The sequence below is a fragment of the Typopeltis vanoorti genome, chromosome 6, assembly GCF_054136105.1.
Source record: "Typopeltis vanoorti isolate ZY-2024b chromosome 6, IOZ_Tvanoo_1.0, whole genome shotgun sequence".
NCBI lineage: Eukaryota > Metazoa > Arthropoda > Arachnida > Uropygi > Thelyphonidae > Typopeltis > Typopeltis vanoorti.
In genome coordinates this window covers 113,942,252-113,957,659 of record NC_143554.1, presented here as the reverse complement: position 1 = coordinate 113,957,659, position 15,408 = coordinate 113,942,252, and the positions used below count along the sequence as shown (strand labels likewise).

General features: G+C 36.7%; 1 protein-coding gene across 1 annotated transcript in view; it reads left to right on the top strand.

Annotated features, from left to right (window-relative positions):
• Positions 1 to 15,408, top strand: part of Snx1 (sorting nexin 1) — a 171,643-nt gene that overhangs the window by 73,685 nt on the left and 82,550 nt on the right. The window contains exon 6 of the mRNA XM_090393610.1: positions 12,079 to 12,172. Within this exon, the coding sequence (XP_090249736.1) occupies positions 12,079 to 12,172 (94 nt within the window). The remainder of the gene's footprint in view (positions 1 to 12,078; positions 12,173 to 15,408) is intronic.

Here is a 15,408-nt window from a genome sequence, read left to right as displayed (position 1 = left end):
ATGTTCTTTTGCATTATTGAATTTTTACTTTAGCTAGATGTGTTTTCAGGAATTGAATCTTCTGTTATCTGTATAACTAAACACTTTAAAGTGACTGTATGAAACCCACTTCTTCAATTGTCATGGGTATTAACAGGTGTTTTTTACGTTTTCCAGAATGATAGTAAAAGATGTTTTCTTTCGTTCATTATCTTCATAGTGATATTTTTTATATCACTATGAAAATTATGTTCCAGATCACATGGTGTCTAAATGCCACCATCTCTTTTGGAAACATTCATCAACGATGCACTTGCAGGCCAAGTCCTTACACTTTCTATATGTGATGAAGAGCCTAGATTTCTCATGCTTTTAACGACATCCTTACTCATTTTCCAGGGATGAGCATAAGTTTTCTTCCCACATGCTGTTTCATGAGTTGTAAAATCTTACATGTACTTATATTTAAGATAACCTTACCAACTTGTGTTTGTCGCCTCTCTCTCTTTCTCTGTTACTTAAAAGTTGAAGACCATTCCTTCATATACACAGTTCCATAGTTCCAATATTATCTTGGTTATTTGCCTCTTTTCATTGAACTTCCTCTGAGCTTAAGTAACCATATTTGAGCACAGTAATCATTGGTATTGATAAGATTCAGTGTTTTATCATAGAATTGTACAGTCCAAGAATAAGTTCCTTACTCCTGCAAGTTATTGTCCTCAACATTGCCATTATCTAATGTGATGACTTAATCACCCTAGCAGTGTATTTCCTAAATTTTAATGATACCTGCCATCACCCAGATTTATCTTTGACCATGTGTAGCAAATTACCATTAATTGAATACTCTACTTGCAATGTGCCACCCTGGTTGACCAAGTGGTTAGCGTACCCACTCTCAAACCAACAGGTTGTAGGTTCGAATCCTGTTGCATGGATGTTTGGGATCATCACACCTTGTGTATGGCTATAACCTTTGATATGGTGCAGTATGACCTTTGCTGACTTTGCAGCATTAAAAAATTATCACCACCACCTACTGTCCTCAATCCAAATTGTATAACTTTGTGCTTAGCAACACTGAACTTGATATTCATTGTCATCTGACCATAGATCCTCTGTTCAGATCAGCTTGCAATGATTCTTTATTGGAAACATCTATGCTCTCAGCTTTGCATCATTGTATGTTGCTATCCAGACCAACCCAAATAATAAAGTTAAACAAGTTCAAGTATAGAATCATGTGGTATCTCTGCTAATCACCCTCTTTCTCTTACTTATCACTAACCACACATCATGCTCTATCTGGCAGTCATTGCTCTCTTATCCATGTCACAAGCTTATTTTACAAGCCTATTCTTTTAAGCTTTTTGCAGATGACCTAGTTCTGCTTAGCTCTTCCACAGATGACCTCCAGCAGACTGTGGATAGGTTTGTAGCTTTTTGTGCAGATGCCAGAATGAAGATCAGTGTGGCTAAAACTGAAACATTTGTGGTCTCAAGACAACCACCCCAGTGCACTCTACATGTAAATGGAGTCTCAATGAGGCAGGTGGAGAAGTTTAAATACCTTGGGTCCATATTCACGAATGATGGAAAATGGGACATAGAGCTAGATACTCAAATTGGCTTAGTAAACTCAATATTGTGGGAGCTTGGCCGTTCGGTAGTATTGAAGCGGGAGTTAAGCCAGAAGGCAAAGCTGGCTGTCTTCAATACAGTCTATGTCCCCATCCTCACCTATGGTCATGAGAGTTGGGTAATGACCAAAAGAATGCGGACATGAATCCAAGCGGCTGAAATTAGGTTCCTTTGAGTGGTTGCAGAGCTGACAAGACTCGACAGAGTCAGAAGCTCTGCAATTCGGGAAATCCTCAATACTCAACCACCGCTTCTCTGTGTTGAGAGATCACAGTTATGTTAGTATGGGCACCTGGTCAGAATGCCACAAGAGACTCCCTCAGCAGGCCCTCTTTGCCAAGCCAGAGGGTGGGAGGCCACGTGGAAGGCCAAGGACTTGCTGGATGGATTATATCCAAAACCTTGGGTGGACATGTTTGGGAATCCTGCCAGAACACCTGAGCTTGGTGGCAGAGGATCGTGACCATTGGAAGTTCCTCTTGCAGCTGCTGCCCCCACAACCCAATTAGGAAAGGTGGGCCTTGAAGATGTATGTATTTTTTTAAGTTTTTGTAACGTGAATTTCACCAATGAAAGGCTGTAGATCTATAGTGTTAGTATGGGGGGGGGAACAGGCTAATTATTAGATTATCTATAAACTCCATTCTTCAGAACTAAAGTTTTTCCAGCCACTTCTGGTCGTGAAAGCAATGCAGTGGTATTCACACTGGGCAGTGAAGTTCATCCATCACCTAAAGACATTCATTTATTCTATAGTAGAATTTGAACTTACACTTTGTTGACTTGAACATGGAGATGCTATCTACTTGGTCAACTAGGCTAGTGAAATGGGACCAATAACTGGAATATCTGCAGAAATATCTTGCAGAAAAAATATTCCATAAGAAAGTGTATGTGTGTATAAAAGCAAGATCCATGAAAATGTGAGACTACCCATGGTGAAAATAAGTCTAAAGTTTCTAATAATAAACAAAACTGTCTAATGAAACATATGTCAATACACACACAAGTTTTTATTTCATTTTTTCATCTTCTCTTAACAGATTAGCATGCTTGCCTTTTTTTTTTCCCCACTCACAAAATAGGCAAACTTGCTCAATATCACATATATATTTCAACTAGTATAATATTGACAATTAGCCAGCAAAATAATTAAGTTGCTTCATTTATTAAAAATAACCAAATTTTTCACACTTATGAACAAAGAAGTATGTACAGTGGTTCTTAAATTTCATCTTGTTCAGACATCTTCAGAGCAACTGAAATTAATCAGCAGTAATGCTGCAAATCAGCAATAATGCCAGTCTTTTTTTAAACATGATAGTTAAGCATCTCTGCATGAGTTGGAGGATGTGCTCTTAATCCACTGTGAATTCAACAGCAATAAAGTAACTCTATTGCTCAGCAGATTGCCATCTTATGGTTCTGCAGTCTTATCTATAGGAGATATATTTTGCATTGTATGCCTCCTACTTTTAATAATTGGGTCATCAGTTTCTTTTAGATCAGTAGTGTTTTCTCTCTCTCTCTCTCTCTTCAGATTTCTCTACTGATGTTGGGTGTTCCTCAGAGCTTGATTATATCACCCACCCACACACTCTTCCTGATAAATTATTTTCTCTCACTGGCTGCAAAACTATTTGCTGATTCTGCTCCATTCTTTTCAATTTTTTTTTTGCCAGACCTTGTCATGTGAGCCAAACATTTCAGCTTAAAAGTCATCAGCAGTGTCCTGAGCACTGAGCATTGCTAGTAGTGTTAATGCATTGTGAACATCATAGCATTTAGTATAATCATGTAACAGCAGACTTGTACTTGCTCAGTGTGCATTTATTGCCATTCATCATCAAACACAGTGCCGTCTACTGCCTATAGTGCTATTTTTTTTTTGTCTGTAAATTGTAAATTATGTGGCTGATTAGCCTGTAATTTAAAATGCTGATATTTCACAATTTAGACTAGCATCTTCATTATAATCATTATAACCATTATAATCAAATGGAAAGAGTTCAGCATTGTAATGACGTGTGGACTACTCAGCAGCATATATTTTTGGTAAATTAATGCAGCTCATTCTTATTGAGGTTAGAAGAGTACGTCATTGCTGACTCCAAAAACAGCAGTCTTTCAGATTTATAATTGTTTCAATTTCTGTGTAACGGTTTTTCATGATTTCTTCATCCAATTCTTGTCTGTCAAGATGACTTGAGTCCCCTGATTAGGTGAGGTTATAGGCAATTAATCCAGCCAGCTTGCCATTCCTCTGCTGCATCCCCTAAAGGTGAGTATTTTATCTGAAGATATGTCCATGGGACTGGTTTGCCTGTTTTCGGCTAACTCAATTAAAAATAAAAGCCCTGATAAAGGTTCTTTGATATGTCAAAAGATGAAGTTCATTTGGTAGGGTTTAATATTTTATTTATTTTATGTGGTTGACATAATTGAGTATAGTGCTATGAAATTTTCATTAGAACAAATAGCTTTTGGCCTCCATGCCCAAGGTAGGATGATGGTATGATTAAGTATCTGCCAGTGGGTTAGCTTTTTGTAAACAGAATTGTGTTGGAAAGTTATATGACTAATATATCTAGGAAGGACAAACTGTTCTTTGTTTTCATGACTTATTTTTCATGGTATTAACAACACCACAAACACTTTTATCAACAAAGATGTTTTATTAACGCTAATATTTCGCTGATTTTCAACTCAGCATCATCAGAGCACAACACACATGTAAACGCGACAGTGAGTGAGTGAAACAATATAATTGCAAAAGACAAAAGATCTAAAGTCCAATTTTGGCACCCTCTAACGAAAAAAAAAAAACAGCAGTTATCCAGGAGTTTTTCTTAGGATAACCGTCTCCCAAATTTTTGGCAAATTAATGCAACCATATTTGTTAAGGTTGGGAGAATTCTTCAAAGCCATTGCTGACTCAAAAAATAATCTTTCAGATCTATAATGACTCCTAAATAGCACATTCGTTTTCCTCCATCTAATCCTGTGTGATGGAGTGTCCAAAGCGTGGTCTGCCAGTCCCGACTTGCCATAGTAATAGTAGCGAATGTATCTTTCATGTTCTTCCAGGCGGATGTTCACTGATCTTCCTGTTTGCCCATAATAGGCCAAGTCACAGTCACATGGAACTTCATACACTCCTGGGTGTGCTAAAGGGTGAAGTTTATCCTTTGGCGAGCGGATCAGAGTTGCCAGCTTGACATGAGGTTTGAAGGTGGTGCGAAGGCCATGTTTCAACAATACTTTGGCTATCTTTTCCGATGTACCTCTGATATAGGGAATAGAAATGGTCATGTTGTATTCTTGTGTATTAGTGGAGGGCAGAGTATTGGGCCTATGTAGTATTTTATCTATTTTGTAGGGATTGTAGCTGTTGGCTAAGAACGTATGGCGCAGGTACTGGAGTTCAGTGGTCAGAGCTGTATCGTTAGAACAAATGGCTCTGACTCTGTGTGTAAGTGTTTTTAAAATGCCGTACTGTTGGACTGGATGATGATGTGATTGTTTATGTAGGTATCTTCCTGTGTGTGTAGGCTTTCTGTAAATAGAAAAAGATAGTGATCCATCTGAAAGGCGTGTGACTAATGTGTCAAGAAATGGTAAACAGTTATTTGATTCTTTTTCTACTGTGAAGTGAATTTTGGGGTGTTGGCTGTTTAGGTAGGTGATAAAAGCATCCAAAGTGTCTTGTCCATGGGGCCAGATGGCAAACACATCATCTACATAGCGCAACCACACTTGTGGCTTGTATGTAGCTGTGGTAAGTACTTTGTTTTCAAAGTGTTCCATGTAAAAATTTGCTAACGGGGGAGAGAGGGGGGAACCCATAGCAGTACCATTAATCTGTTTGTAGAATTCCCTCCCCCCATGTAAAGTAACCTGCATTCATGGTAAATTGAAATAATTCAAAAATATCTGGGGGAAATTTAGCCTTGATTAAATCAAGAGTGTCTATAAGTGGTACATTGGTAAATAAGGAGGTGACATCGAAACTAACCATTATGTCTGAATTTTTTAGGATTAGATTTTTAACCAATGTTTTGAAATGGATTGAATTTTTTTACAAAAGTAGAGGAGTTGCCAGTAAGAGGGGCAAGCGACTTAGCTAAATGCCGGGCCAGTTTATATGTGGGACTATCTATGCTATCAACTATGTGGTGTAGGGGAATATTAGTTTTGTGGATTTTTGGTAATCCATAAATACGGGGTGTTTTAACATGAATTGGTTTTATTTTCCTGATGATTTCTTTGGGCCATGATGTCACTTTTTTCAGTAATTTTCGGACTTTTTTCTTTTGCGACATCGTAGGGTCTCGATGTATAATTTGATACGTGGAACTGTCACATATGAGATCTTGCATTTTTCTGTTATACTCTTCTTTATTCATGATAACTGTTGCATTTCCTTTATCGGCTTTTGTGATAACAATATTTTTATTATTATATAACTTTTTTAGGGCAGTTATTTGCTTACGTGGCATATTGCTTTTTGGAGGCTTAGCCTTGTTTATAATACTTGCTATGTCTAGTTGCATGTTATTGGCCATTGCTGGCGGAAGATCGTGGATACTCCGCTCTACTTTCATCATAATTTCGAGTTTAGGAATTTGTTTGGGCGCGACGGCAAAGTTATGTCCTAAACTGAGAGCTTTCTTGGCTTCTTCAGTGAGTGTTTACGACCACGTGGTCTCGTCGAAGTTGCGGTCGGGACTTCGTATGTTGGCGCTGTTGTAGTAGTTCAAATTTCTTTAGGTGCTTGCTTTTAACTTTTGTGAATTCTTTTTTTGCTGTAGCTTCGGAGATCTGCTGTAGGACAGTCCATATTTCGGGATTTAACACGTTTATTAGTTCTTGTTGTAGAGCTGTGATAGAGCTGTTTAGCTTACTAAGCTCTATGCGAGTAGCGGCGATTTGTTCTCGAAGAAGCGCTAAACTCGCCCGTCGATAAATACGATGTGCCTTTGCCGATTGCAACTTTTCTTTGAATTTCAGAAAAGATGGAATAATATTTAGGAATGATGGAATAATTCTTAGCGAATGGCTACAATCCCTACAAAATAGATAAAATACTACATAGGCCCAATACTCTGCCCTCTCCTAATACACAAGAATACAACATGACCATTTCTATTCCCTACATCAGAGGTACACCGTAAAAGATAGCCAAAGTATTGTTGAAACATGGCTTTCGCACCACCTTCAAACCTCATGTCAAGCTGGCAACTCTGATCTGCTCGCCTAAGGATAAACTTCACCCTTTAGCACACCCAGGAGTGTATGAAGTTCCATGTGACTGTGACTTGGCCTATTATGGGCAAACAGGAAGATCAGTGAACATCCGCCTGGAAGAACATGAAAGATACATTCGCTACTATTACTATGGCAAGTCGGGACTGGCAGACCACGCTTTGGACACTCCATCACACAGGATTAGATGGAGAGGAAAACGAATGTGCTATTTAGGAGTCGTTATAGATCTGAAAGATTATTTTTTGAGTCAGCAATGGCTTTGAAGAATTCTCCCAACCTTAATAAATATGGTTGCATTAATTTGCCAAAAATTTGGGAGACGGTTATCCTAAGAAAAACTCCTGGATAACTGCTGTTTTTTTTTTTTTTTTTTTTTTTTTTTTTTTCCTGTTAGAGGGCGCCAAAAATAGGACTTTAGATCTTTTGTCTTTTGCAATTATATTGTTTCACTCACTCACTGTCGCGTTTACATGTATGTTGTGCTCTGATGATGCTGAGTTGAAAATCAGCGAAATATTAGCGTTAATAAAACATCTTTGTTGATAAAAGTGTTTGTGGTGGTTAATACCGTGAAAAATAAGTCATGAATAACCATCAACACCTAAGCTTATCTGTTAGATTGTTCTTTGTTTTTTGTAGTTCATTTTTGAATGCTTTTTTGAAGACATTTTCAATCTAATTTCATGCAACATAATCAGCATCAACAGTAAATTTGAATAATTCCAAAATATTTTTGGGGTGGTATATAAGAAGTCTTTTTTATATTAGCAAACAGGTAAGGTTTTTTTTTTATGTGACTCCACAGGTGGGCTAAGATTTTTTCATATTTTTATTAATTTTATATATTTTTTGTATTATTTTAAATTTATTTTTTACATAGTCAGGAAGCTCTTCTCTAGAGACCACACATGGAACCTTTCAGATCTCAATAAGTGGGAAAGTGGTCTTACCAGGTGATGAAATTCACCTCCCACCTAAGACAATTGAAAGCATCCATGTGTGAGATTCAAAGTAATATCAATGTTGATTGTGTATAAATTTGTGGATGATATTTTGTAAACTAGTTTTACATTGATTCTCGTAGACAGGCTTATACGTTGGTTATGCATTACTGAATCACTTAAGGAATAGAACAACATAGATATGAATATAAATTAAATTACACTTTAATAAATATTTCCAATATTTCGGCAATGTCACGTTGCCATCTTCAAAAGGAACTTACAAAAAAAGGCACATGCACGTAGGCAATACAACACAGTAACTAAGAATGAAGAGATGAAGCTATATTTCTCCTAAAAGTCCTAATGGTGCCCTGTAGCGGGCTAAGTAGGTGTTCTTAGCTGAAGGTCTGCTGATGTAAGCCTCCCAAGTTTGGGGCAGTCTCATACAGCCAAATTTGTTGAGGTTTGGAGAGTTCCTTAGGGCTGAGGCTGATTCCATAAATAGTCTTTCGAATTTGTATTTGCTACAGTGTATTACTGTAGCTTTCTTCCACCGTATTCTGTGGCGTGTATTCAGAGCATGGTTTGCAAGACCAGAATGGCTGTACTTGTGAAAACAGATGTAGTCCTTGTGTTCAGAAATTCTGATAACTGCTGTCCTGCCTGTTTGGCCAAAGTAAGACAGTTTACAGCTGCAAGGGACCTGGTATACACCAGGTAGGTCTAGAGGACGTGGTTGGTCTTTAGTGGAGCGGATAAGGGATGCCAATTTTCTTTATGGCCTGTAACAGGAGGTCAGGTCATGTTTTTTTAAGATTTTGGTACCTCGGATGTAGGAAATGGTGATGGATTTAGAGTAATCCTTGTTGTGGAGGGGGGGGGGGCTGTGGTTTGTAGGTTTTAATTTTTTTGGGGGGGTAGCCATTGGCTGAGAAAGTGTTGAGGATGTGATTTAGTTCAGTGTTTAGGGCCATGTCTTTAGAACAGATTAGTTTAGCCCTGTTGTATAGTGTTTTCACCACTCCATATTGTTGTGTGTGTGTGGGGGGGAATTGTTGGTGAATGTATCTGCCTGTATGGGTGGGTTTTCTATAAACTGAAAAAACCAAGGTTCCATCAGGCTGGCAGGTGACTAGTGTGTCTAGGAAAGGGAGGCTGTTGTTTTCCTCTTTTTCCAGGGTGAACTTGATTCTGGGGTGTTGGTTGTTTAAGTGTGTTAAGGAGAGGGGGGCATAAAATAATGTCCCCCTGTTGAGGGGGGGCATGAAATAATGAAAACAAATTTTAAATGTTTTAAGACTAAGTTTTTTTTTAATCATAAAAGAAACATATTTAATTTTTATTATTTATTTTTTGTTCTTTTTTATATTTTAATGGAAAAAATCGCACATTGGTGTTGGTTCACAAATTTTGCTTCTTGCGTATTTTGACGATTAATGAATATTAGTAAATATGCTTATTCATATAAGTTTCATTTCAAAGGTATTGACAAGAAACACAAAGATTACAAATGCAAAATCTTGAATATAAATTGTATTGAATGTAAATACAATAAATATTATAATAATATATGTCTATATTACAATTTTTTTTGATGGGGCCGTGAAATATTTTAATTTTTCCAAAGGGGGCCTTGGCATCCATAAGTTTGGGAAGCACTGCTCTAGATGGTACAACAGTTAGTTGTTGATCTCCACAATTTTAGAGAGAGAGAACAGAAATGAGAATGGACAGTAGTTCATTTTATTACCTTTCTTTGGGATAGGCTGGGTGTGTGGTGTTCTTCTATGCTATAGGGTAGATGCCATTTGAAGAGAGAGATTGAAGGTGATACAGGATAAGTGTTAGCTCTGAGGAACAAGTTTTTAACACAATAAGTGTGATATCATCATGAACAGATGCCTTGATTGGGTTATTGAGGATTCTTTGGATTTCTTTCTGGTGGAAGACTATGAGTGACATGGAGAGAGCATAGAGAAAACTTTGCCTGGGTCATTAATACAGGAATTGGAAGAGAAGAGTGAGTCCAGTAAGTCAGCCTTGTCTTTAGGTGAGGTGACTACAGTACCATCTGGATGTGAGAGTGGTGAAAACTTGGGTGGGCAAATGCTTTGTCCAATGGACTTGGCAAGGGACCTGAAGAAGCAATTACCATTAGAGCAGGAGACAAGTTTGCAACATATGGGCCTTTCAAAGTTTGATTTGTACTTGATGATTCTTTTACAGATGTGAGTTTTAGTAATGGCAGAATGATCAGCTGGAGTTTTGGTCTCGAGCTGTTCATGATATGTAGAGGTTTTGCTCTCACTGGCACACTCTTTTTGAGAACCAAGGCTTGGATGGTGGCTAGGAATTTGAAGTGGAATAAGGGATGAAAGTCCTCATTCCTGTGGGGATGATTTCTTTATTTAGCCTGAGCAGGTGTTTAGATCAAGAGAACTGAAGTTGTGTTCAGATGATGGAAGGAGGAATGGAAGTCATGTAGCTCTTCCATAGGACACGAGACTAAACTGGTTGGTGAAGGTTGTTCTGTGGCAAAAGAGACTTGTATGAGGTTGTGATCTGAGGTACCAAGAGGAAAACTGACATCTACATTATACTTGGAAGGGGAGCTTGTTAGGAAGTATCAGGTGTATTGGAAAATTGGAGGGGGGGGATTGTCAGGTATTCAGGTAGGGAAATTGCTGATCTGTGATAGGTCTTTGCTAATGGCAAAGACCTCGGCATCCCTACCTGTTTGATCTGTTAAACTGGAGAAGGGATGCCAGTTTGTGGATATTGAAGTTTCCAAGGAAGATGATTTCACTATTAGGGTATTTAGATTGTCAAGCTTTAGAGAGAGAGAGAGAGAGAGATGGCAGTCAGGTGGTTGATGGAGTTTGAAAAATAATAGAGAATATGAAGAGGACAGGTCGGTTTGGTAGGGAAGTTTTGAGCCAAAGCAGATTAAACAGGACATTTGAGGTTTTGCAATCTCTGGCATGGTATGTCAGTTCTGGTGAATGCACGAGTGCAAACATAGTAGAAACAACTGTGTGATGTGTAGTTTGGCAGTTGAGATGGATAGTGGTTGTTGAGGTTATCAGTTGGGATACTGATAAAAAATAGTAATTCTGGTTTAGTTTGATTATAGGTGGTGGTTGCACATAGTTTATATTGCTGTTTGGGCCACAGATGTTGAACTGATGCAGAAACTTTTTTTTGGGGGGGGGGGTGTTCATTTGTTTTGTTTTATGGCTTTTTTCGATTTTTTTTTTCTTTTTTTGCTTGAACTATTTTTTGTGAGAATTTTGTGATCAGCAGTAGATTTGTATATTCATATGTGCGTGATCTGAACAAAAGCAAGTTCAATAGAACAAAATTCAGTAATGTAACATCAGCAATTCATTAGGAGAAAGACTGTCAGTCCAAATACCTATGCCATAAAAATACATGGAATAACATACAAACAAACTGAGTTTAGTCCATTAGACCTGTTAAGAATAGGGGATATACCTTGCAACTCTTCTTGTATTTCATAACCTTTTCACAAGAATTCTACTCTTGCAAAGGACTTTATTTCTTCTTATAAGGACTTGATGTAATTGTTATTTGCAGTGAACAGTGTACTCTTCTGATTGGCCAAAGTATGACATACCACAGGATCATGGGATGTGATAAACACCTGGAAAGGTCAGAGGGAGGTGGGGGGATGATACTTGTACTTCATTGGCAAAAGAAATGAGGTAATCATCTTATGTAAGGTCCATAAAGCTACTTGAATATTAGAGGGCCAAATACCTTAGAGATGCTTAAATGTCTTTAGAAAAATTCTCAAGCAAAATTATGAAACCTCTCAGTTTTTACTAATTCCTACTTGTAGTATAATAATGAAACTATTTCTAGTGGCTGTAGATGCAAATACTGAGAAATACCATTTTGAGCAGTCACAGATAATTTTTACTTTTTTAAAATTTGCCTGATGGCAGGAGAAAGCAAATGAGAAACTTAAAAACCATAACACTATATGTTTTGATTATTACAGTTATAAATATTTTATGATGGGAAGGGAGAGAGAAAATACTAGAAAGGGAAAAAAATCTTAGTAAATGTTCAGTGTAAATGCATTTTTTTAATTTTATTTTTTTAGCATGCAATAAGCTGCAAATTCTCATGAAAATAAAGTTGACACTTCACACTTTTTTTTATTTGATATTTAAGTCATAACGTCAAGAAAATCTGAAATCTTGATTCAATTTTATAGTGGTTTGAAGAGAAGCAGCATCAGATTGAAAATTTGGATCAGCAGTTACGGAAGTTGCATAGCAGTGTAGAATCTTTAGTCCATCACAGGAAGGGTTAGTAAAATTTTAATAGCTCTTTCAAAAGGATTAAATATTTGAGTTTTTCTAATTAGTTAATAAATGCTGTAATCTGCATTACAGTAATTGTTGTAATTATCTCCATGTTTTATTCTCAAACAGGTAGAAGAAACAGTTATGTGTTGGCAGTTCATATTAAGTTTTTTTTAATGGTTTTAATTCACAACCTAAAACAGTAAGAAAATAATGTTTATTTACTTATTTGCTGATTTCATATCCATCTATAGAGCATGGTTTGTCATAGTATGCAAACAGGAGGAACAATTAGTTAATAGTGGGAACAGTTTAAAATTGCCACAGATTGTTGAATAAAGAGAGGTTAAGTATTAATTTCATCTTAAAATGACTGCTCCCATATATTTAATAAATAAATTAATACAGCCATGATTAGTTTGGCAAATGTTTTAAAGCTGCTGCTGATTCCAAAAACAGTCTCTTGGATCTGTGTAGCACTTTTGCTTTCTTTCATTTGATCCTGTGTGAAGGGGTTGGCCATGGTATGGTCTTCCAGTCTCAACATTGCTGTAACAGTGTTGGTGAATATATTTCTGTTCTCTGGGGCAGATGTTAATCTGTCTATCCATAATAGGCTAGATCACAAGTACAGGATACTTCATATATTCCTGGATGTGATAGGGGAGAGAGTATGTCCTTAGGTGAACAGATGAAGGTTGCCTGTTAGATATGGTTTAAATTAGGGATGCACTGAACCATGATTTGGCCGAATAACCAAATATTCAGGCAAATCATACTGAATTAAATTTAAAAAAAAAAAAAAAACCTCATAATGTGTGTATATTTTTTGTTCAAAAACATTTGCTTATAAAATTTAATTCAGAATGTTGAAAATTTAATTTAGCTTTCTTTGGTCTATATATTTGGTGCTTTAGCCAAATTTCAGAATGAAGATGTGTAATATTATTTCACCTGGTCATGTAACCATATGAAAATAAAAAAACTATCCCAATTTCATAACTAAATATATATAAACTTGGAGAGTTTCGAAAAAAGACCATAAAACTTATGAGAATACAGGCTGTGGAACTGGAGTTGCCTTAGCTAGCTTGCACTACTTGAGATGAGCACTGTCCAGACACACCCATATATTCATCTTTTATTGGTGCATTTCTTGATTAAAGTTTTGCTGGCCTGATAGCTGTTTTGAATTGTTGGTTCTTATCAGGGATCAGTCAAAAAACCTTAAAATGGCAAGAATACTCATTCAGTACAAAGGCAAGCCTGTGTCAGAGTATATAACTGTGTGTGTGTGTTCAGTTATGAAATAAGCATGGATCTTTAATATCCCCTTTCTGTTTAAGTATTATTTTACATCAAAATGAACATGCTTAGGCTCTGATTATAATAATATAAAAAAGCTCAAAAATTTTTGCTTTGCGTAAATAAAACTGTCAAATACAGGGTGTCCGAAAATTCATGCAAGAAGTAATTTTGATAGAAAACACAGGTTTTTAATTAAAAATTGTAATTTCTTATTGATTCATAAAGTATACAGTATAGGGTTATGCATGGAATAGCATATCGGGTAAATGGCCTCCACGGCTTTGCTGGCATATACGCACTCTTTTGTCGAAATTTTCCATGACCGTTTTGCATAAATGTGGCTGAATTTCATTGATACAGTGCTCAATTTCCTCCTTCAAGGCGTGGGTGGTCATGGGCTTGTTGGCATAAACCTTAGACTTCAAAAAACCCCAAAGAAAAAAGTCCAACGGCTTTAAAGTCGCATGATCTGGGTGGCCAATTCTGATCACCAAAACGGAAAATTACACGACCAGGAAATGACTCGTGCAGTAATTGAATTGTTTCTCGGGGTGTATGGCATGTGGCACCTCTTGTTGAAACCACATGTCGTCCACATCCATATTTTGCAATTTAGGCACAAAAAACTGGATTATCATGTCGCGATAGCGAGCACCATTAACTGTGATACGTTGTGGATGCATTTGTTTCTCAACAATCACTCGTGGATTTTCTGAACCCCAAATGCGACAATTTTGTTGATTAACAAGCCATCAAGATGAAAATGAGCGAGCCTCATCGCGGAAGATGATTTTGTTCGAAAAATAAGCTTGTTGTTGTTCCATAATCCATTCAATGAACTCTCTTCGCTGTGTGTGGTCAGTAGGCTTCAGTTCTTGAGTCAATTGAACTTTGTAAGTATAAAGATGCAAATCTTTTGTGAGAATACGCTGTAGAGAGCTTCTCAAAATGCCCAATTCAAGACCACAGTGCTGAATTGATGTTCCTGGACTCTCAGCAACACTCTCACGAACTGCTTCGATGTTTTCTGTTGAAGGACGGCCAGAGTGTATAAGATCACTAATTGATCCAGTTTCCTTGAATTTTTTAATTAATCTTTTCACAGTTGAAGTTAAATCACTATTCCAACCATATTTTGTACGAAAATTGCAAACTGTAGCTGCCAAACCTTCATTATTTTTAAAATATTGCTCAACAATGAAAATGCGTTGTTCTTTTGTGTAGTGTTCCATTTTTAATAACCCTGAACTGTCAGCTGTCATTCTGTCTTTTTTTCTCGTTGGCAACATTTTACCGCACAAATGGTGCTAAATTTAAATCTTGCGTGAATTTTGGGACACCCTTTATTAAACAAGTAGAACTGAGATGCTGCAATTTGGCATTAGTAAGATAATACTGAAAGGAGGATATGGAACCATCCATATTTTATAGTGAAACATATAAAAAAATTTACCGGAGCTTATAAAAACATTACTTTCTCATAAGTTATGGTAAATTTTTGAAACAATAGTTTTTCCTATATTTTGCTATAAATGGATCTATAATATCCTGTGTTGTTGCATCTTATGCATTCCAACTCTTATGCAACTCTTAAGTCTCTCTGCTCTATACTTGAATATTTGATTATGCACCTACTAAGAATTTACTTGTGATTAATTTTTTGACATGAGAGAGGGTTATTGTTCTTTAAGGTTTCTGTATCATTTATGATAACAAACAGTTTGTAACACCTATCAGGCCAGTCAAAACTAATCATTACACTAATAAAGGATATGAGCACTGAATATACGAACACCTGTGCAAAGTCAAGCTAATGCAACTCTAATGGCAGGTAAATTTTCAAAACTTGAGTTTCTTTCTACATTTGGCTATAAAATATGTATGGATCATAACATTCTCCATTTTAATATAACAAAACTATTGTTAAATTT